A 20,639-nucleotide genomic window follows, 5' to 3' on the forward strand; every position below is an offset into this window, starting at 1 on the left:
CAGGACTAGGAACTAGTCTTCAGACCCTACCACCAGCATTTCTTTATGCCATCTGTGGGGTGGGCATTCCGGGAAACTCAAGTCACACAGCACATCTTTGGCGTCATTTTTCATGCATAACTTGATGCCCAATAAACATTTGTTGAATAGATGAAATCCTGCTTTCACTTCTGTAGCACAAACAGTGGTTTTCAAGGCAGGAAAATGGGGAATGGCCCTAGAATTCCTCCCTTTCGCCCACGTTCAATCTATTTCCTAGTCCCATCAGCTGTGCTGCCAAAATATTAAGTCTGTCCCCTTCTTTCCAGTTTCTCTGCTCCTGCCATGTCCCAGGACACCACCACCTCCCTGGCCTCCCTGCTTTGCCTCTCTAATATATTCACTCTGGATAGGGGCCAAAGTGATCAACTTAAAATGTAAACCGGATGACAGGGCCGGCCTCCCTTGTTAAATTTTCCCACCAGATTTCCATCATACAGAGGAGAAAAACCTAAACTCACAGTTATGGCCGTACACGGTCCTATACGCTTGGCTCCCCACTCCCTCTTTAGCCTCAAACTCCTTGGCCCCCCTCCTCTCCAGTCCCACTGGCTCCTCATGAAGGCCAAACTCTTTCCACCACAGGGCTTTTGCTTGTCTTGTTCCTTCTGCTGGAAATCTCTCTACTCTTTAAATAGCTGGATTTCTTATACATCAAGTCTCAGCTCAGATGTTGCCTATTTAAGGAAAGTTCATCCTGCCTCCTTTTCTTTCCCTCACTGAAAATTGTGAGCATTTGTAATACTCTGTTTGCTTATTTTGTTTGCCTTCCCTCCTAGACCTGAGATGTCCGATAGGTAGCTACCAACCACATACGGCCATTAAGCATGTGATGTGTGGCTAGCCTGAACTGAGATGTGCTCAAAGTGTAAAGTACACACTGGATTGTAAAGACTTAATACAATAAAAAGGATGTAAAATGTCTCAATAATTGTTAAATATTGATTGCATGTTGAAATGATAATATTTTGGATATACTGGATTAAATAAAAACATTATTAACAACGTGTTTCTTTCTACATTTTTAATGTGGCCACTAGAAAATTTAAGATTACACGTGTGGCCCACATTATATTTCTATGGGGCAGTGCTGGTCTACACTGTTAGCTGTTGAAGGTAGGAACCATCTCTGCCTTAGCCACCTCTGGGTCCCTAGTACCTACCATATAGTAGGTGCTCTGTAAGCATTTGTTGTAGTTTTTATGAGAATCCTGTGCACAGGGAGAGATGAGACAGGCAGCCCCATGTACACTGTGAATTTGAGGAAGAAAGAAATGCCAAAGACAGTTTTATCTCTCTCCAGTCACTGCATTTCAAACAGGTTCTGTCAACTCTCGGTCCTGCTCTGTACTAACATTTCCCCCATAATCACCTACTACTATGGATGCGGGGCGGAGGGTGCCTGGAGGACCCAAGCTGGCTCGGCTGCTTCTATTTCAGACCCATAGGAGGTGCCCGGTCTCAAGTATTTTACATTCTTCAGGTTTGGTCCTAGCAGCCAGAAAGGGCTCACCTCCACACACTGAGACACACAGACAGGGCAGCTGGGAGCCGAGGGGAGCTGTCCAGGGTCACCCAGCAGGTCAGAGCTGAATAGGGCTTGGAACCTTTTCAGGTCCAGTACTCTGGCCTCTAACTACATCCTACTGTAGTCTCCTTTATTCCAAGGGACCCAGGCGTCTGGAACCTCCCCCCTTGCCTCCCTCTCCTCACATTTTACCTCTGATCTCTTGAGGTCCCTGAGGGCAGTTATGCCTGGTCTCAGCAGAGCTGACCCAGATGACATCATTCGCATAGAGGCCAATGTGGATGGGATGAAGGGATGGGAGGGAGGGAGGGAGGGAGGATGGATGGATGGATGGATGGATGAATGGATGGATCGAGGGAGGGATGAATGGGTGGACTGGAGGATGGGAGGGCGGATGGCCGTATGAGTGGGGGGAGGAGGACGGCTGGCTGGTAGGATGCCTGCATGCGGGCGGGGTAGCAGTGAGGATGTACAGAAGGAAGGAATTACCCACACAGTATCTGAATATAGGGGGACCCACAGCGATCCAAGTCCAGCCCCCGTCACGTTTCTGCTAGGAAACCGCGGCCAGACCGAGGGAGCGCCAGGGCCCACAGGGAGGTCCGGGGCAGCGCCGGAGCTGGGATCTGAGTGGCTGCGGGGCCGGCCGGGGACTCTTCCCGCCCCCGCGCCCACCCCGCCCGCGCCTGACGGTGCCAGGTGGGGGAGCGCCCCGCCCCCACCTCCGGAGGTGGCGGCCCCACGCGGCCCAACAAGCTGCCGTTGTCCCGCGGGCCCCGGGCCCGGCACACTGGGGCTTTGTCCAGCCCCCCGCCGCGACCCAACGTGGGGGGGGCCCCACATGACCGAGGGGGTAGGAGGAGCCTGCGGCGGTGGTGGCGGCGGCGGCGGCGGCGGCGGCGGCGGCGGCGGCGGCGGCTCCACCACCATTTCCCTCCCTGGCCGGGGGTCGGCGGGCGGTGGTGGCGGCGGCGGCGGCGGCGGCCGGGCAGGGGCCCCTGTTCCCCGCCAGGCTGCAGGCGCCGGGCCTGGGCCAGCAGGGCAGCTGCGACCCGAGCGCTCTCCGGGCGGCGAGCTGGGGGTGCGCCCGGACCCCCGCCCCCGGGATCATGGGGAATGGCATGACCAAGGTAGGGGGGCGGGGATCGCGCAGCCCGCACCTGGCCGCCCCCAGCCCCGCCGCGGTGCCGGCTCCGCCTGCGTCGCTGTGCCCGCCTCTGACCTTCTGGCCCTCACCCTGAGGCTCCGTGTGTCTAGATCTCTGTCTCCCGGTGACTCTCTGACCCTGCATCCCTGTGTCTCTCTGCTCTCGTCTCTGTCTCTCTGTGTGTCTCTGGCTTCCGTCTCCGTGTGTCGCTGTCTCTGCCTGTTTCTGTGACTCTGTATTTCTTGTTCGGTCTTTCTGTGGCTCTCTGTCACTCCCACACTCTTATCTCTCTGAGTCCCTTTCCCTGTCTCCAGGTGTCTCTGTCTTCCTTCTCTGACTCCTTGGACTCTCTCTCTGGTGCTGTTTCTCCATCCTTACCCCTCTGCCTCTGCATGACCCTCCCCCTGTCCCTGCCTTCCCACCTCCCTCCTCAGAATTCCCCACCACCCACCTGGCAAATTCACGTCTCCACTTGCCCCCCTCCCCTATGTTCCTCCTCTCCTCCCCCTTTCAAGCTCTCACCCCTACCCAAGCTGGCCTCCCCTGGTGCCCTCCCTCCTGCCCTCCCCAGCCCCTCTCACAGAGTCCAGGCCCAGGAGGGGGAGGAGATTGCTCCCTGAGTCCTGGGGTCCAGACACCTGTCATGGGATGGAGATGGGTTGTGGGCCCCCAGCTAGCCAGTGGGAAGGCGTGCACCCCTACCCCACTGACCCTAGCCTGTCTCTCCTGTAGGTACTTCCTGGACTCTACCTCGGAAACTTCATTGGTGAGCACTGCCCACTCTGTCCAAGGCCATGGCACTCTGCCTGTCCCAGGCCTGTGTCCACCATTCATGCTCTGGCCCACGCACCTTGGAAGCGCTCAGGAATGGGGCTGGGGGCAGGGAAGCAAGGCCAGGCTGGGAGGGAGAAGGAGCTCATGAGGACTAAGGGATATGTGGGTGGGGAGTGTCCCCAGTGCAAAGGGCTTGCAACACCTGCCAGATGCCAGGCAAGTCTGCACCTGCTCTGAGCCCCAGGCTCTCCCTCAGCACGAGGCCCACTCACCTCTAAGGGCTCTTACAGCCCTGAGGTTCTGGGTTGAGGTCTGTTCGAGGGTGCTGCTTCTAGCTGGGAAGCTGGGAACCTTCCCCCTACAACCTTCTACACAGAGGGGAGATCTCTGGAGACTGGACTCTACCCCAGAAACTTGTTAGTGAGCACCACCCACTCTGTCCCAAGGCCACGGCCCTCTACCTGTGCCTGGCCTGTGCTGAGACCGGCTGATCCTGAGACTCCACACTTTTCCATGTGGAGTCAGAGAAATCTTCAGAGAGGAAGGGGCATCTGCACCAGGACAGGGCTTTCTCCATCCACGCCTGCCTCCTTCCCCCCCCCCCCCCCCCCCCCCCCCCCCGCCCTGGCATAGGTGCTCCACTCCCATAAATCTGATCTCCTCCTCCCTGGGAGCCACCCCAGCTGTTCATGCTACTTGATTTTTGAGTATTGAGCCAAGGAAGCTCTGGATCCTCTTGAAGTCTGCAACCCCATGAGGGCAAGGGGTATGAAGTTGCCCCTACACCTCCATGCCCAGCCAAGGCTGCACATAGTAAGCACACAGGAAACGTGTTGAATGAAGTAGACCTATGGAGAGAGAGGGAATATGTGTTATTTATTCTGATTCTAAAAGATCCACATACACTGGATTCCAGTCCCTGGAGACAGCCACCGATAGAAGTGTGAGGTTTATCCCTGTGTCAGTTTTCATATATCTTTGTAGATGCAGATGTAACATTTAAAACAAAAATGGAAGTCTATTCTGCATGCTGTCCAGTCACCTGTTTCCTATTTGATAATATACTGTGGACATGCTTGCACATCAGCACAGAGAGGTCTTTTCTATCCAATGGCTGCACAGTATTCAAGTATGGATATACCATTATTTATCCAGTTCTCTCAGGGTGGACGTGTAGATTGCTCCCACTTTTTAACAATTTCTGGTGTGTTTACTGTTACGAGCAGTACTGCAAAGAACATCATCTTCTACACACAGCTTTCTGAGTGAGCAAACCCTTCTGTAGACAGGATTCCCGGAAGTAGAGTTGCTAGATCAAGGATATGCCAGGAAAGGGTGTTTGCCGTGGAAGGAACTGCAGGGGCAAGGCCGGGAAGAGGCTGGGCTGTTACTTGTGGGTGCCCCAGCGCCAAGACTGAAGCCTAGAGGTGTGGTGGGACCTGTCAGGCCAGGAGCAGGAGGTGGCCAAGGAGCAGGAAGCTGGCAGAGGGTGGGCCAAAGTGGAGAGGGAGGGGTGGGGAGGGGAGCTGGGCAGCGAGCTCCCACCTCTCTTGGCCGTCAGGGACACGTAAGTCGCACCGACCAGATGGGCTCAGGCATTTTGTTTCTTTCAGATGCCAAAGATCCGGACCAGCTGGGCCGGAACAAGATCACACACATCATCTCTATCCACGAGTCACCCCAGCCTCTGCTGCAGGTACTCTTTACCCCTGTCCTTTGGCTGTATACAGGTGCAGAGGGGGAGCTTCAGTGCCCCCACAGCACCCATTTATCAAGTACTTACCATATGCCAGGCCCTGTATTGCCTCTCTGACCCATACTAGGTCATTCTGTTAAAAACTGACTTGTTTTACATCAGCATCCCCATTTGATCCCTATTTGTTAACTGAGGTCCAGAGAGGTAAAGTAACTTGCCTAAGGTCACACATCCAGGAGGCTAAGGAGCTAGGAGTTGACGCTCTGACCCCAGAGGCCTCGCCCTGAACCTTAAAAAGGCCCCACATGGGCTTCCCTTTGCCTAACTAAATAGATGACTACAAATGGATGATTCTGGGTTCTGTGTCTTACTGTGTAATCTTGGGCTGTGACTTCACCTGTCTGGGCCTCTGATCCCTCAGTCCTGTCTGCCCCCAGAGGGGCTGTTGTGAGGATGCAACGGGGCTGCAGGATGGTGAAGATGCTTTGCACACAGTAAAGCATGGCGCCCACCGAAAGGATTGGTGCTGGTTTTATGGAGTCCTGGAACAGAGAGGGTAAGGGTGTTCTAACCCAGAAAAGGAAAGTAGTAAATCCAGACCACTTTTGTAATCTCGGGCACAGGACTTCACCATTCTAAGCCTCAGTTGCCTGATCTGTAAAATAGGAATTTTATAAAGATTTATTTATTTATTTGAGAGAGAGAGAGAGCACGAGCAGGAGGGTAGAGGGAGAGAGAATCTCAAGTAGATTCTGCGTTGAGTGCGGAGCCCGATGTGGGGCTCAGTCTCACAACCCTGAGACCCTCGACATGAGCAGAAACCACGAGTCAGACACTCAACCGACCGCACCACCCTGGATTGGTGATTTTATAACAGCACCTACCTCACTGAGTTGTTGAGAGCCACATAACAGCCAACAAATTACAGCTGATATAGCAAAGTTAATCATATTCTTATCCCATAAATAGAGCCCCTTCCTCCTTATCTATTAGAGTGTGTGTCCCCCACTAAAGGGGAATTAACTGTGGGTGGAAAAGGGCTCTGGAGATCTGAAATCCAAACCAGATTCTATCCCAGATTTGCTGTGTGACCTCAGATAGGTTCCTTCCCCTCTCTGGGCCTTAGTGTCCCCATGTGTCAGCGTTGATGGTCTCTAAAAGCAACCTCCAATAATCTGTGATTCTCAGTGTCATTCAAACAAGAGATTTCCAGGTCAGTGGAGTCTGATTTTCTTTATAGGACAGGCTTATTTTGGAGTGTTTAGAGTATGCAGTCACTAGATTGCACAGGGAAGGTTGTCAAGTCATGAATAGATTCACTAATGAAATGACTGCTTGCCAAACGAGTCCCCACTCCCAACAGCCTTCCCTTCTTCCTACAGGCAGCCCTGCCTCCCCATCTATCAGTGAATTTACCAGTCAGGGTTTGATAATGCCAAGCAATCCCAAGGCCAAATGTGTCGCAAAGTGAAATTGCAAACCTTGCAAAAGATGCAGGATGGTGTGACCTTGGGAAAAGTGAGTCAGAAAAGGGCTGGAATCTCACACATAGCCATTAACAAGTGAGGACCTGGCCCGGGGCCCCTTAGTCAGGAATGGTGGTGGGCCTGGCACTGGAAAACAATCATTTGAGTATCAAAGGATTAAAAGAGGTCCTTGAGAAAAGTGATTCTTGGAACAGGAGCACAAATCATCTTTATGATCTTGGGTGAAGGTTAAGCATAAAGTAAAGGATGTCATAGCCAGTTTGTGGGAGACAATTCATCCCTTGATTATTTTAATAATAGCACGTAGTTTTATAACCACAGTTAATGAGCTATAAACTTATTTTCATGGTTTTTGTTTCTTTTCAAGATAATAAAATCTGTTTTTAATAAGACCTTTAAAAAACCTTTTTTGGGGGATGCCTGGGTGGCTCAATCGGTTAAGCGTCTGCCTTCGGCTCAGGTTATGATCCCAGGGTCCTGGGACTGAGCCCCGCATTGGGCTCCTTGCTCAGTGGGGAGCCTGCTTCTTCCTCTCCCTCTGCCTGCCGCTCCCCCTGCTTGTGCTCTCTCTCTCTATGAAAAAATACATAAATAAAATCTTAAAACAAAACAAAAAAATGCTTTTTTAAATTAAGTAATCTCTCTACATCCAACGTGGGGCTCGAACTCACAACCCGGAGATCAAGAGGCTCATGCTCTACCAACTGAGCCAGCCAGGTGCCCCTGTTTTGCCCTTTTTTTGGTGTAATTTTGTAATCCTCATTTGGAGGAGAGTCACTGTTACTGGCCCTTTCCCACCTATTAAATAAAAGGTTCCTGAATACTTTTTATCAAGTCCTCATGCCCAAGTCACCTATGAAGTTAGGATGCCATCTTCTCAGAAGGTTCTGGAACGACAGACAGATAGAGCTGGGAGGCGCTCAGAGGTGATAGCTACCCTCTTTGGATAGAGAGGGTTAACAGTGGCTCAGAAAGGGGCAGGAACTGGCCTGGGGTCATGAGGTGCTCGGCAGCCCTGGCCAAGGTCAGGGGTGCAGCCAAGGGCCCCCCACTGCCCATGTGTATTTTGTACTTGCAGGACATAACCTACCTTCGCATCCCTGTGGCGGACACCCCCGAGGTACTCATGTAAGTTCTCTGGAGGCACCAACAGGGGTGTCTTCTGTGGTGGTGGTGGTAGGGAGGGGGAGAGGTGGTCTGGGGGAGGAAAGAGAGGACTCACGCCAGAAAGCTGTCCTGGGGAGCCTAGCACAAGTGCTCCCTCAGACCTCTGTTTGACTCTGTGTCAGCTACGCCCTTGCCAATGCCCCTGGCCGCGACCTTTAACCTCCCAGAGCTCAGTATCTTCAGCTGTGAAATGGAGAGAGTACCCAGACTCGAAGCGGTTAGGCTCAGCCAGTTCCTGGCCCTGGAGTTAAGACATCCGGGCTCCATCCAGGCTTTGCCATTTACTTGCTGTGTGACCTTGCAGAAATCACTTTCCCTCTCTGAGATCAGATGGCACAGGTTGAGGATCCGGGACAGGGCCTGGCATGTAACGGGGACTCAGAAAACACGATTCATTTTGTGTTATGAGCAGCAGTGCCTCCCAGCCTGGGAGTGACCCACAAAGACGCTCCTCCCAACCCATGGCTGACCAGCATTGTCCCTGCAATCAGGCGCTCCGATTGCACACCCCAGAGGAGTGGGACTCCTCTGTCTCCTCCCACCCATGTCCTTGAAAGACCAAGATAAACCCTCCATGAAAATAGGATCCACAGACCCCACTGGGGAGGTGCTCCTGCCTCTGTGGTGGGATTTCTCGTCGTCAGCCCCTTTCACTGCCTGAAATGCCACTCTTGTTGCTTCACACCGCGCTCCCCTTGTACTGTAGTCCAGACCCTGTTCGCCGCTTGGGCTGGCTGCCCTGAGGACCCAGGGCTCTTGACAGCCCATCAGTGCAGAGGGGGACAACTCCTAGGACACCTGCCCCCCAATGTTCCCGACCCTATTGCTTTCTTCTCTAGCAAAAAGCACTTCAAAGAATGTATCAACTTCATCCACTGTTGCCGCCTCAATGGGGGGAACTGCCTTGTGCACTGGTGAGTTGAGAGAGGAATGAGGGGAGCAGGTAAGGGGCTGTCCTCCATTACACGCACGCACTCACCCTATGGGGCATGAGGAACCTGGGATGGACCTTCTCCAGCCCGTTGCCATGCATGACAGTCGGCCATTCACCTGAGGGCGGCTGATCGGGGGCTCCAGTCAGGGCTCTGTCCCTTACCAGCTGTGTGGCCAAGGCCAAAGTGCTGTTTCTCCCTGAGACTCCCATTTCCTCATCTGTAAAATGGAGAAAAGACTGTTGCCTGCTGGGCTATCAGGAGGGGATAGGGGAGGTCACGCACGTAGCCCAGCACCCTCCAACTGTTCTGGCTCCCTCTCCTCCCCTCCAGGCTTTTGAGGAAATAGGGCAGAGCAGTGGGGAACCCCAGGCTGGGAGACAGGACTCACAGCCACCCCCCCCCCCCCCCCCCCCACACACCAGTTGATGTCATTCATCCCATAACTTCCCACTGAGCACCGACCCTATGCTGGGCTCAGGACGGCTCTGCCAGAGCCCTAGTCCTAAGAACAGCTCCTCCAGCCTGTCTGTCGCCCTCTGCCCCTCCTTCCCCCACTCCAGCTGCACTGGCCAACTCCCCACCCTTCAAATCCACCAGCTCCCACGTCATGGACTTCGAACACTGCCCAGAACATTCTTGACTGACCCTTTCCCATCTCTCAGGACGCAGCTTGATGTCATTTCCTTGGAAACGCCTACCCTATTCCCTCCCCAACCCCTCCACTAGATTAATACCTTTTCCTATATGATCTCTTACCCCTGGACTCCTCTTCAGAGCAGTTAGCACCACCTGAAATTGTTTCCCTGGTTAGTGGCCGTCTCACCCAGCCATCTTGGAAGCCCCAGGATAGACCATGTCTGTTTTCTTCCCCACCATATATCGCCAGTACCTGAAAAATAACCGATGGTCAGGAAATGTTTGTTGAATGAATGAATGAAGTGATGTTCCCACGTCAGAGGCCTGAGTTCCCCGGGGCATACTCCAGGCAGAAGGAACAGCATGGGCAAAGGAAGTGGGAAAACAGGTCCGGGCAGGCTCTTTGTGACTGGAGCTGAGAGGCGAGGGCGGGAGGGCTGAGGTGGGGCGGGGGTGTCTGGGGGCAGGGCATGGCGGCGATTGGGCCTTACCTGAAGCCTGGCGGGCGTGGCGGGCCCCCAGCTTTGCAGGCATCTCCCGCAGCACCACCATCGTGACGGCTTATGTGATGACTGTGACGGGGCTAGGCTGGCGGGACGTGCTTGAAGCCATCAAGGCCACCCGGCCTATCGCCAACCCCAACCCAGGCTTTAGGCAGCAGCTTGAAGAGTTTGGCTGGGGCAGTGCCCGGAAGGTAGGGGCCGTGGCGGAGGCAGGAGCTGGCCCGGGCTGGGGGACTCATCTTCCCGCTTGAGTTGAGCACTGGCGGGAAAGAAGTCAGACCTGACAGGAGATTTTTCTGGGGGTTTCGAACTCGTGACCCTTGAGCTAATCTAGCCTCTAGGTGTATTTTGTTCGGTCAGCCAGATGTTATCTTTTCCTTTTTAGTTTAGTATTTGGATGCCTTTGGGCCAGACTATGGACCCTTCAGTGTGACCAGGTCCCAGCACCGCCTGCTCTACCCGCCTGGCACCTGAAGGCATCTGAATGTTTGACCCCTCTGGGGAGAGATGTCCATTCCCTACTCCACCCCTGGGTCCCTGAGAGGCCAAAGCATCTCCTTCTCTTATGCCCACTGGGCGGATGGCACATGGAGAGGTCAGGAACCTGGGAATAAGGGATGAGAGAGAGGCAGCAGGTGCAGGAAGGCTCTCCTCAGGTGCCAGGCTGGTACTCAGAGGCTTATCTGCGAGGCTGCTGGACGAGAGAGGCAGGCAAAGAGGCCGCCAGTGCGGAGGGGGTTGTTGCTCAGGGAGGAGGATTCGGGTGGGCTCCCCATCCCACCCCGGGCCCGGGCGCGGGCGGGCGGGCGGGCGTCGCTTTCGCAAGTCTGGAAGATGGCGTGGCAAAGGGGAAGGGAGTTCAGGAGAGGGAAGGGACTCGGAGGAGGAGGAAGGGGCTCCATGAGGGCGATGGAAACTCAGCAGGGAGGCTGAGGGGAGGCTCGGGAAGGGGAGGGGCCTAGCGAGGGGTGGGGAGCTCGCGGGCGGGCCGGAGCGACGAGCGCTGCGGAGGGGACGGGCCAGCAGCCTGGCACCGACCGACCCCCGGCTCTCCCCCCCGCCCCCCCAGCTCCGCCGGCAGCTGGAGGAGCGCTTCGGAGAGAGCCCTTTCCGCGACGAGGAGGAGGTGCGCGCGCTGCTGCCGCTCTGCAAGCGCTGCCGGCCGGGCCCCGCGCCCCCCGCGCCCCCCGCGCCGCGCTCGGCGGCCTCCGAGGGAGCCCTGCAGCGCCTGGTGCCGCGGCCGCCCCGCGAGGCCCACCGGCCGCTGCCCCTGCTGGCGCGCGTCAAGCAGACTTTCTCTTGCCTCCCGCGGTGTCTGTCCCGCAAAGGCGGCAAGTGAGGATCCCGGCCCGCCCTGGCGCCCCTCTTCCTTCCGACCGGTCCCCCACCCCCACCCCCACCCTCGGGGCTGCCTGGGCCTCCCACGGCCTCCAGGACGCGCCCGGAGCCTGCGGGAGCCCCGCGGCGGCCTGAGCCCTGCCCCTGCCCCTGCCCCTGCTGCCCGCCCTGCTTGTCTGCGTCTGCAGTCTGTCCGTCCTCCATCCGTGCGTCTCTGTGTCTGGGCTGGGCCTGCTGCAGCCACTTGGTGCCTTAGTCCTTGGGCTGGGGGGAGGGGGCACCCGGGCCTCCACCCTTAAAGGCAGCGGGAGTGGGAGTGGGTGGGTGGGGGAAGCGGGTGGATGGGCCTGGAGGATATTAAAGAGACACAGAAGCTGTCTGTCTGAGCTCCTCCTAGTCATTCAGCAAGGGGCAGGGATGCAGGACTCTGCCTGGGGCTGGAGCCTGCAGGAAACAGGGCTGGGAGGGGGTCTGCATCCCCTAGGGTCTGGAGGAGCCTGCCACCTCCCAAAAACTGCTCTGGGCAGAGCTGAATTCCAGGACCCCATTCATTCCCCCGGGCCACCCCCCCCCCAATATGCCAGCATATCTCTCCCTGAAGCCCTGGTCTCCTGAAAAGGCCCCTGAATCCCTCCTTCTCTCTGAACCCCCTTCCCCCTCTGAGTCCTTCTCACCAGCTCCCTCCTCTTCCCTATTCACAAATACTAGCTAGTAAGCTGTCCAAATAGTGCCTCCTTCATGCCTGACTTTTTATATGCATGGGTTCACTTAATCCCCACAAGGAAACTGAGGCTCAGAAAGGGTAGGCAGCTTGCCTGAGGACAGCTAGAGTCGGGGAGGCTGGATTTAAACCTAGGCAGTCTGTGTCCCATGGTGGCTGTTAAGAAGTAGTTCCTTGGTGCCTTTTGGTGGTGACTTGTATAAGTTCTTTATATATTTTGCATATTAACTCCTTATTGGATATATCATTTGCAAATATCTTCTTCCACTCAAGACCCTTCCCACCTAGAGCTTAAAGGCCAGGGGGCAGCCCAAGCAAGCAGCAAACTGTCCCAAGGGTGAACAGAGGTCATCCGAGCTGAGTTTTCTGAACTAAAAGTAACTTGGAATTGAGAGGGGTCTGAAAAAACTCCAATCTAATAGCCATCTGTATGGGGTCCCTGTTATGTACCAAGCACTGTGTTCAGGGCTGTGGGGGAAGCCCAGATTCCAGTATTGGGGGTGGGAGGATGGATGAAATAATCCTCACCTGTTGCCCAGCCTCCTCAGGAAACTGAGTTTGATGTCCAAGGTCACCAGCTGGCAAGTGGTGGGGCTGGGATTTGAATCCAGGCAGTCTGGCTGGAAAGTTGAGGGAACCCTATCCTCCTAATCACTATGACTTTGCCACCCAGAAAAATGAAAAGATTGTCTGACACACTTAAGATTCCCACTTAGATGTAATTATTACACTTGGATTTATTCCTATGAGATGCTTTGCGCCCCCTCTCCCCCTCCCCCCGGAGGCCTACAGGTGAGTCTGAATCGTGACTTTAACTGTAGAGGGCTCAGAACTGAGTGGCTGCTGGCATGGGAGAACAGAGGGTGGGGAGCATGAAGAAGGCCCCCCCTGACAGGTGCACATGAAGGGCAGTACTCCCAGCCTCCGGTCAACGCTGACCGGGCATCCAGCTCTGTGCTCATTCGGAGTTTTAGTTTCCCTGTGTACACAACAAAGGCTGGAGTGGCCTGAGCTACTTGACCTCTTTCAAATTGCAAACTCCCTTTGACAATTAAATGAAAGATACAAACCCTAGAAAAATGCATAAACATGAAAAAAATTGTATATACTTTCTGGGGGAGGGGTGTCCCTAAACCCCAGGTGTAAGCTGTTGGGAGATAGTGTGGGGCACTTTTTAGGCTCCTGGGCTTTGGGGGCAGAGAGACAGAGGTTCAGGTCCTGACTGCCTCCACGTACTAGCTCTATGACCTTGTTGCAGGGCTTTAACCTCTCTGAGCCTTATTCTTCTTAATAATAAAATGGGTAGACTCATCTCACACGCTGTGGTGAGAACAGAGACCCTGCAGGAAAGGCTTTAGCCAGGCCAACACCATAGTGAGCCATCAGTAGATGAGGACTCCCAGTATTTAAGGAAGTATTTCTCCAGGTGTGGCCCACGGACCACCTGGATCAGAATCCCACGGGAGAACTCGTTAAATGCAGATTACTGGCTTCTTGCCCAGAAAGTCTTTTTCTGCAGGTCTGGTATGGAGGCAAGGAGTGTACATTTTAAACTAGTCTCTGCCTCCCAATTCTGATGGGAGTTAGTCCAAGAAGCACTATGGCTTTACAACCTGTGCAGTCCAGGTGCTAGAAAAGATCTGGGAGTTCCCCACAGGCTGGGAAGAACAGAGAACAGGTGCACGGGTGGCGCAAGGGACGCCTCTGGGTGCCCGCCGGGGCCCCTCTACGGGGACAGACAGATCGCTGGCTATCCTCCCCGTACCCTCCAGTGGGTCTTGGCGTCCCACCGTGCCTCTAACTGCCCCCTCCGTGCGGCGGCACGACGCCCTCCAAGCCAGGCGACCACAGAGAAGGGCGAAAGGATAGGGCCTCCCGGATCAGGGGGACAGAAAAGAAAGCGAAACCCGCCCATCCAGAACTTTCGCTTTCGCCGCCTCCGCACGCCATCCAGGTGGCTTCCCGACTCCCTGTCGCGCTGGGCTCCCAGCCGCCACACGCCCCAGACCTGGCCGCTGCCTCCCGGCGTCCCGGATGGCCGGCGACCCCTGGTGGAGGGAGGAAGGGAAGGTCCCCGACGGCAGGCGACCGATGGCGGGGGCCGGGGGTCCCCTGCGCCTCCGCGACTGGCTGGTGGCACAGATCGAGAGCGGGCGCTATGCGGGGTTGCGCTGGGAGGACGCAGGCAAGACCCTCTTCCGCATGCCCTGGAAGCACGCGGCCCGGCAGGGCTATCAGGCGCAGCAGGACGCGGCACTCTTCAGGGTAAGGGGGCTGGAGCGGTGGGACGCCCAGGCTGACCCGCGGCCTGTGTGACCAGGGGCCGCTCGCTTGTCCTTAGCCTCAGCTGTCTCTAGGTTGCGGAGAATGTTGTGCATCTACGGGAGACCCTCCGACGCCCTCCTGAAACAATCAGCCAAAGGCGCAATCCGTGCACCATCTCCACCTCTCCTGGGGCCTCTCCTCCCTCTCTCCCCCCACAGGGAAATTGGATGCCACCCATGGGGATTCCCACAACCTTCCCCCCTCCAAAGCGCCCATCCCAGCAGCTTGGGGATGAGTCCTGTGCTTCCCCATACCAGCCCTTCTCAGGGACTGCCTCCAGGGATGCCCTCCCTTGCCTCAGTCCTCATTAACTTCAAACTCCTTCCCATCAACACTGAAATTCTAGAATCTCTCCCCTGGGCAATTAATCAACCAACTGCCTGTCGGGCCACCGCCACCACCCCAAACACCACAGCCACTTCCAGCTCCCACGTCTCTGGCCTCCTCTCTCCTTTCACAGGCTGAAGGGCCTGGTCATCAACTCTCTCACTCATAGCCCCCAGTTCCTCACCCCCCACCCCGACCCCTCGTCTGGCTTCTGTCCCTCCTGCTAACATCACTAGTTGCCAAATCCAAAGATCCCATCCCTGTCATCTTTGACCCTTCGATGTGTCTGGGCCTGGTGGGCCCTTCCTCCTTGAAACACTCTCACTTGGTTTCCAGAATCTGCCCCCACCAGCACTCCGGCTCCATTTTCCTCCTACCTTGCTGCCCCTCCCTTCTCAGCCTCTCCCCTCCTCCCCTCCTCTTTGGGTGCTCTCAGCACTGCTCCAGGACCCCCCTCCTCATAGCTTACTCTCTCCTCCACAGCCTGGGCATGAGCCCTACAGTTCCCAGCCTCCCCTCCAGGCTCCAAGCCTGCTGGTCTCATGGCCCCCAGAACTCTCAAACTCGGCACATCATCAGTACCCCACTTAACAGCTCGCCCCGACAAACTTGTGTGTGTCCCCAAATGGAAGATGGCACCGATTGTCACCCAGACCCCAGGGCCAGGCACCTGAACCCTGGCCCCTCTCCTGCCTTCCAGTCTCATTGCACTCTGTCACCAAGGCTTGCTGGGTCTTCCTACAGAAGCTTCTCTGCAGTCCGTCTGCTTGGACCCATTCCCACTGTCTCTCACCAGGACAATCCCAGTGACCTCACAGAGCTCCCAGCTTCCCCCTGCCCCTCATTTCTCCCCTGGGTCCTCCAGGGAGATCTTCCTAAATGTAAATCTTGCCTTGACACTTCTCTACTCAGAATCCTTCTTTGGGTCCCCATTGCTCTTGTGATAAAGTTCTAACTCCTTACCAAGACGTCAGAGCAGCGCATGAACTGCTCCTCCCTGGCCTCATCTCTCCCCACCCTTCTCTTGCTGGCTTTAGATCTGCCCTGACAGTTCTTTCAGTTTCTAAATGCTTCACATCTCTCTCACTGTTAGACCTTTGCACTTGCTGCTCCCCCTGCCCAGAATACCCTCTCCTCTTCACCTTCAGCTGCCATCATGCGCAGCTGAAACATCTCCTCAGGAGCCTTCCCTAATGCATTCACTGGTTGAATGCGTTGATTAAGCTCCAACTCCGTGCTTTTCCTAGGCCATCCCTGATTCCTTCCACTTCCTCCACTGGAATGACTTCCCCTGCAGCAGACTGCCTCCAGCTACCCGAGGGTCATGACACTGAGCGCAGGGCCTGGCCCACAGAAGGCGCTCCGTGAGTGTTGAACAGGGGGAGTTACATGGCCTGTCCCTTAGGACCATGTGCTGTTCGGAGGAGGGAGATTCTGAGGGCTGGCCCTCCCCTCCCCTCAGTCCACCACTGACCCACGTGAGTGACTCCCCGGCTTCACACGTCCTGGTGCCCCAAAGGGCATGGGATGAAGCTTGGCCAGCGAGGACCTTCATGATTCAGCTCCCACCTGGCTCTTTCTTAATTCCTCTTCCCCTTTCCCCACCACATGCAGTCGATCCTCATTATTCACAGATTCCGTATTTGCAAATGTGGCTTATTCGCTAAAACGTAGTTGCAATTCCAAAATCAATACCCAAGGCACTTTTTCCACCCAGGGCCATGTGCAGAATGGCGAAACAGTCAGGGCCCCAGACGTGCATCCCCCTCCGAGGCTGAACAAGGTGGCGCTCTGCCTTCTCCTTCCATCTTTTCTACTGGAAACACGTGTCCCTTTCAAGGGCTATTTAGTGCCACATTTTTCGTATGTTTGTGCTTTTTGTGGGTGACTTGACTATTTAAAACGGCCCCCCCAGCCTGTGGAAGGCTGAAGCGCTGTCTGATGTGCCCACACACGGAGAGGCTGTGATGTGCCTTACGGAAAAAATACATGTCAGACAAGCTTCGCGCAGGCGAGAGTCGCGGTGCCGTCGGCCCTGAGTTCAACGAAGCAACAGTTTATATTAAAGCATTTCTTCAACTTAGAAACACACATAAAACAAGGCTAGCTGCTGATTAGTTGATGAAAGTGGTGTGACCAGAGGCTCACAGGAACCTCGAGCTGCACCTGTTGGTTCAGCGTTGGTGTAGATTTTAGAGAACAGGACTCCCACGAATGTGGGGAACCGACTGGACGCGTACCCTCAGACGTGCATCCCCAGCCCCAGCGACAGCAGGCTGCTGGCTGTCCCCCCAAATACACCATGCTCTTGCACACCCGCAGGCCTTTGCCCAAGCTCGTCTGCCTGCCAGGAATGCCATTCCACCTGGCAACTTCTTACTCACCCTCGAGGCCCAGCTCAGTTCGCCCCACAAATACTCACAGAGCGTCTCCGCTGCGCCAGGCCCCACTCTAGGCCCTGGGCCGCACAGCAGCAGATGCAGCAAAGGTCCCTCTTTCACCATGGTGAGAGCACCCTGTGCCCTGTGCCCAGGTTAACTTTCAGTTATAGCCTTACTCTAGTGAACAAAAGTGCAGTAAGTAAGCACTGACCGTGTGCCAGGCACTGTGCTAAGCACCCTACGTGGACCACTCATCTTACTGCCCTCACCACCCCATCAGGTTAGGTATCATGTGCACAGTTTGCAGGCAGCCCAATCAAGCCTTAAAGGTCTCACCGCTGCCAAGGGGCACCAACCCAGGAGCTGGCTTTTCTGTCTGGTGACCATGTTTCCCCACCGGGCCTGGAATCTCTGAGGGCAAGGACTGAATGGGATTCATCCGTTAAATGCCCCCAGTCCTGAATGGGATCCTTGCAAGCAGCACATCTCCTCCTGCCTCCCCTATGACTCCTCTGCTCCAGCTACACTGGCCTTGCTTGAATCTATCAATCTCTTCCCACCTCAGGACCTTTGCACTTGCTATTCCTTCTACGTAGACCACCCTTCCCCCAGCTCTTTGTTGGGACTCCATCCTTTTCATTCAGGCTTCAGCTCAAATGCCACATCCTCCTAGAGGCATTTCTGAAGAACGCTCTAAAATAACCCCTCATATTCTTATTTATTTATTGAATGCCTCTACGTCTGCAGTCACTCCAGTGTGTTTAACGAATCTCTTTGGTCTGTGTGTTTTCTTGCAGAGTGGGCATTGCTGTTTTGTGTGTACTCTTACCTTACACACTTCATGTTGGCTGTAGATCTCATTCTGTGTCTTCCTTTTTTTTTTTCCCCCTCCGGATCATGCTCTGAAGATTTATTCTTGTTCTCTGTACATCTAAAGATTTTTTTTAAAATTTATTTGTCAGAGAGAGAGAGAGCACAAGCAGGAGGAGCGGCAGGCAGAGGGAGAAGCAGGCTCCCCGCTGAGTAAGGAGCCCGATGCGGGGCTCAATCCCAGGACCCTGGGATCATGACTCGAGCCAAAGGCAGACGCTCAACCGACTGAGCCACCCAGGCGTCCCGCTGGGGGTGTTCTCTGTACATCTAATTTGTTGCCCCTGGATGCTGCTAGATGCTGCATGGACTCTATAGTGGGCATCCATGACCCACACACACCCCTCTCCACTTTCCCAGGGATGGACACAGGTTTGCTCTCCAGCACCACGAGCAACTATAGTGAACATCTTTGTCCTGCTCCCCTCACGAGCCTTTGTGAGAATTCCTTCGGAATTAGAATTTCTGCTCACAGGGTATATTTAGACTTATTTTGACAAGGTATGCCTGTTTACCATCCAAAAGCTCTGCACCATCCCACACCCACCAACAGTGTCCACATCCCCACCACCTCCTGGCATTATCCAACTCACTAAATATTTTGTTGGCTTATAGGTGATCGCTCACTTTTTTTTTTTTTTTAAATGTAAGTAGGCTCCATGCCCAGCATGGAGCCCAACATGGGGCTTGAACTCACGACCCTGGGATCAAGGCCTGAGCTAAGATCAAGAGTCAGACGCCTAACTGACTGAGCCACCCAGGCACCCCAATCGCTCACATTTTTATGTGCATTTCTCTGACGCTAATGAGTTTAAGTACATCCTCATATGCTCATGGGCTTCTGGCTTCCTCCTCCCTAAACCGCCCATTCTTGCCCTTTGATAAGAATTTTTCTTTAGGGGATGCTCTCTGTTTCCTGTTGGTTTGCAAATTCCTTGTATGTTCTAAAATTAGCCCCATGCCGATTTCAGACATTGTCTTTGTTTTGCCTTCTGGTCCATGCCTTTGAGGGGGTTCAGGAAGGCATTCTCTCCCCCTGGAAGAGTTTCCCCACATTATCTTCCATTAGCTTCCAGTTTCACCTCTCACCTTTGGTTTTTGAATCATCTGGAGTCCACTCTGTATGTGGCAATAGGTCAGGATTTAATTTTATAGTTCTCCGGATAGCAAATCACTGCCATTGTTTGATATCCCATCATCCTATTTTTTTAAATTGATCACAATTCACAACTTGGAATATAGTTATTTCCAGTTGGCTGTTCGCAACTGTTTTCTCTCGTTAGACTTGAGCAGGGACCATGTCTGTCTTGTTCCTCATTTGATCCCCAGCCCCTGGCTCGGGCCTGGCACCCGGTAGGAGCTCGAGGGATATGTGCTGGATAGAGGGAGGGAGGAACAGAGAAAGGGATGGAGGGGCAGAGGCCTGGAGGGAGAGAGAGAAGGGTGGGAGGCAAGGTAGGCCCCCCTCCCTCTCTCAGGCTGTCCCTCCCCAAGTAGCCCTGCTCATCCCCAGGCCTGGGCCATACACAAGGGCAAGCACCTAGAGGGCATCGACAAGGAGGACCCCCCCACCTGGAAGACCCGGCTCCGCTGTGCCCTCAACAAGAGTGCTGACTTCTGTGAGGTGCGAGAGCGCAGCCAGCTGGACAGCCCCAACCCCTACAAGGTCTACCGGATTGTGGCCGACGGCGCCCGTGGCCCAGGTACCATCCTGCCCCTGGAGGTAGTGGTGGAGGACGGCTCTCTGGGCAGTAAGGACCTCACCTTGCCCACTTGTAAACTGAGAAATGGTGGGCTCATTCAGCTTAAACTCATGGGCTGGTAAACACAGAAGGACCCATAGACATTCAGTTTATCTTCCCATTAGAAAAGGAGGAAACTGAGGCCGGGAGAGAGGTGGGCCCTGCCTGAGATCACGCCATGATCCTCATGTGCGATCACCTCTGTTGCGGGGGCTCCCTTGAGGCCCAGGAGGCAACAGTCTGTCTCTGGCTCCATCCATCCAGTTGCCAGAGCTTGTGTTCCCCCTGAAAAGAAGAACATTCTTCAGAGCCAGCAGGAGCCCCCTGGAGAAGTGACAGAGCTGGCCTGCGGGACAGACCAGGTTAGGCGTCCTTCAAGCCCCCGCAGCCTTGCCTGCTCCGTCACCTCTCCCCCGAACTGCCCTCGGCGCTCTCTGGCTCCGTCATGGGCCTATCCTCTCCCCCAGCTGCTGCTCCATCCCTGTCCCCCCCCCCCCGCCCCCCCTCCCGCCAGCTCCACCTCCTGTTCCCTTTGCCTCCGTCATCTCTGGGTCCCCCGTTCCCTTCACCTCCACCATCTTCAGTTCCATCACCGTCTGCATCACCCTCTTCCCCCCAGATTCACCCCTTGCCCCCGTCATCATCGGGTCCATCGCTCCGTCCCCCTCAGATGCAGCTCTGGCACCGCATTTCCCTCACCTTCATCCCCTCCAGCGCTCTTGCTGTCGCCACCACCCCGACATCTCCACCCCATCACTCTGTTGGTATCACCCCCACTACCGCCACCCTTCCCGCACCATCTGTGGTTCATTGCTGTGTCCCCATCCCCCCACCAGCCTGGTCCAATCCACTGTCCCTAGCGCCTCCCTCACCATGCATTCCATATTCTGTCCCCCATCTCTGTCACCTCTGTCCCCATCTCTGTCACCTCTGTCCCCCATCTCTATCTCCTCTGTCCCCATCTCTATCACCTGTCCCCCATCTCTGTCACCTCTGTCCCCATCTCTATCTCCTCTGTCCCCA

At 55.2% G+C, this 20,639-nt stretch overlaps 2 protein-coding genes across 3 annotated transcripts in view; both read left to right on the plus strand.

Annotated features, from left to right (window-relative positions):
- The first annotated feature begins 2,347 nt into the window (after nucleotides 1-2,347).
- On the plus strand, nucleotides 2,348-11,506 carry DUSP15 (dual specificity phosphatase 15). Of its 2 annotated transcripts, none has more exons than XM_021689068.2 (7): nucleotides 2,348-2,420; nucleotides 3,447-3,480; nucleotides 5,102-5,184; nucleotides 7,750-7,799; nucleotides 8,678-8,752; nucleotides 9,932-10,103; nucleotides 10,982-11,506. In XM_021689068.2, the coding sequence occupies exons 1-7, from the start codon at nucleotides 2,409-2,411 to the stop codon at nucleotides 11,249-11,251; spliced, it is 696 nt and encodes a 231-aa protein (XP_021544743.1). In that variant the 5' UTR covers nucleotides 2,348-2,408; the 3' UTR covers nucleotides 11,252-11,506. The 2 variants fall into 2 exon arrangements, with proteins under 2 accessions (XP_021544743.1, XP_021544744.1); XM_021689069.2 differs by lacking the exon at nucleotides 2,348-2,420 and adding an exon at nucleotides 2,488-2,697.
- Nucleotides 11,507-13,793: 2,287 nt separating this feature from the next.
- LOC110579430 (interferon regulatory factor 4-like) overlaps nucleotides 13,794-20,639 on the plus strand; it is a 9,443-nt gene continuing 2,597 nt past the window's right edge. Inside the window, 3 exon segments of the mRNA XM_044919035.1 lie at nucleotides 13,794-14,236; nucleotides 19,388-19,577; nucleotides 19,881-19,978. Coding sequence (XP_044774970.1) covers nucleotides 14,006-14,236; nucleotides 19,388-19,577; nucleotides 19,881-19,978 — 519 coding nt within the window. The 5' untranslated portion in view covers nucleotides 13,794-14,005.

The sequence above is a fragment of the Neomonachus schauinslandi genome, chromosome 10, assembly GCF_002201575.2.
Source record: "Neomonachus schauinslandi chromosome 10, ASM220157v2, whole genome shotgun sequence".
NCBI lineage: Eukaryota > Metazoa > Chordata > Mammalia > Carnivora > Phocidae > Neomonachus > Neomonachus schauinslandi.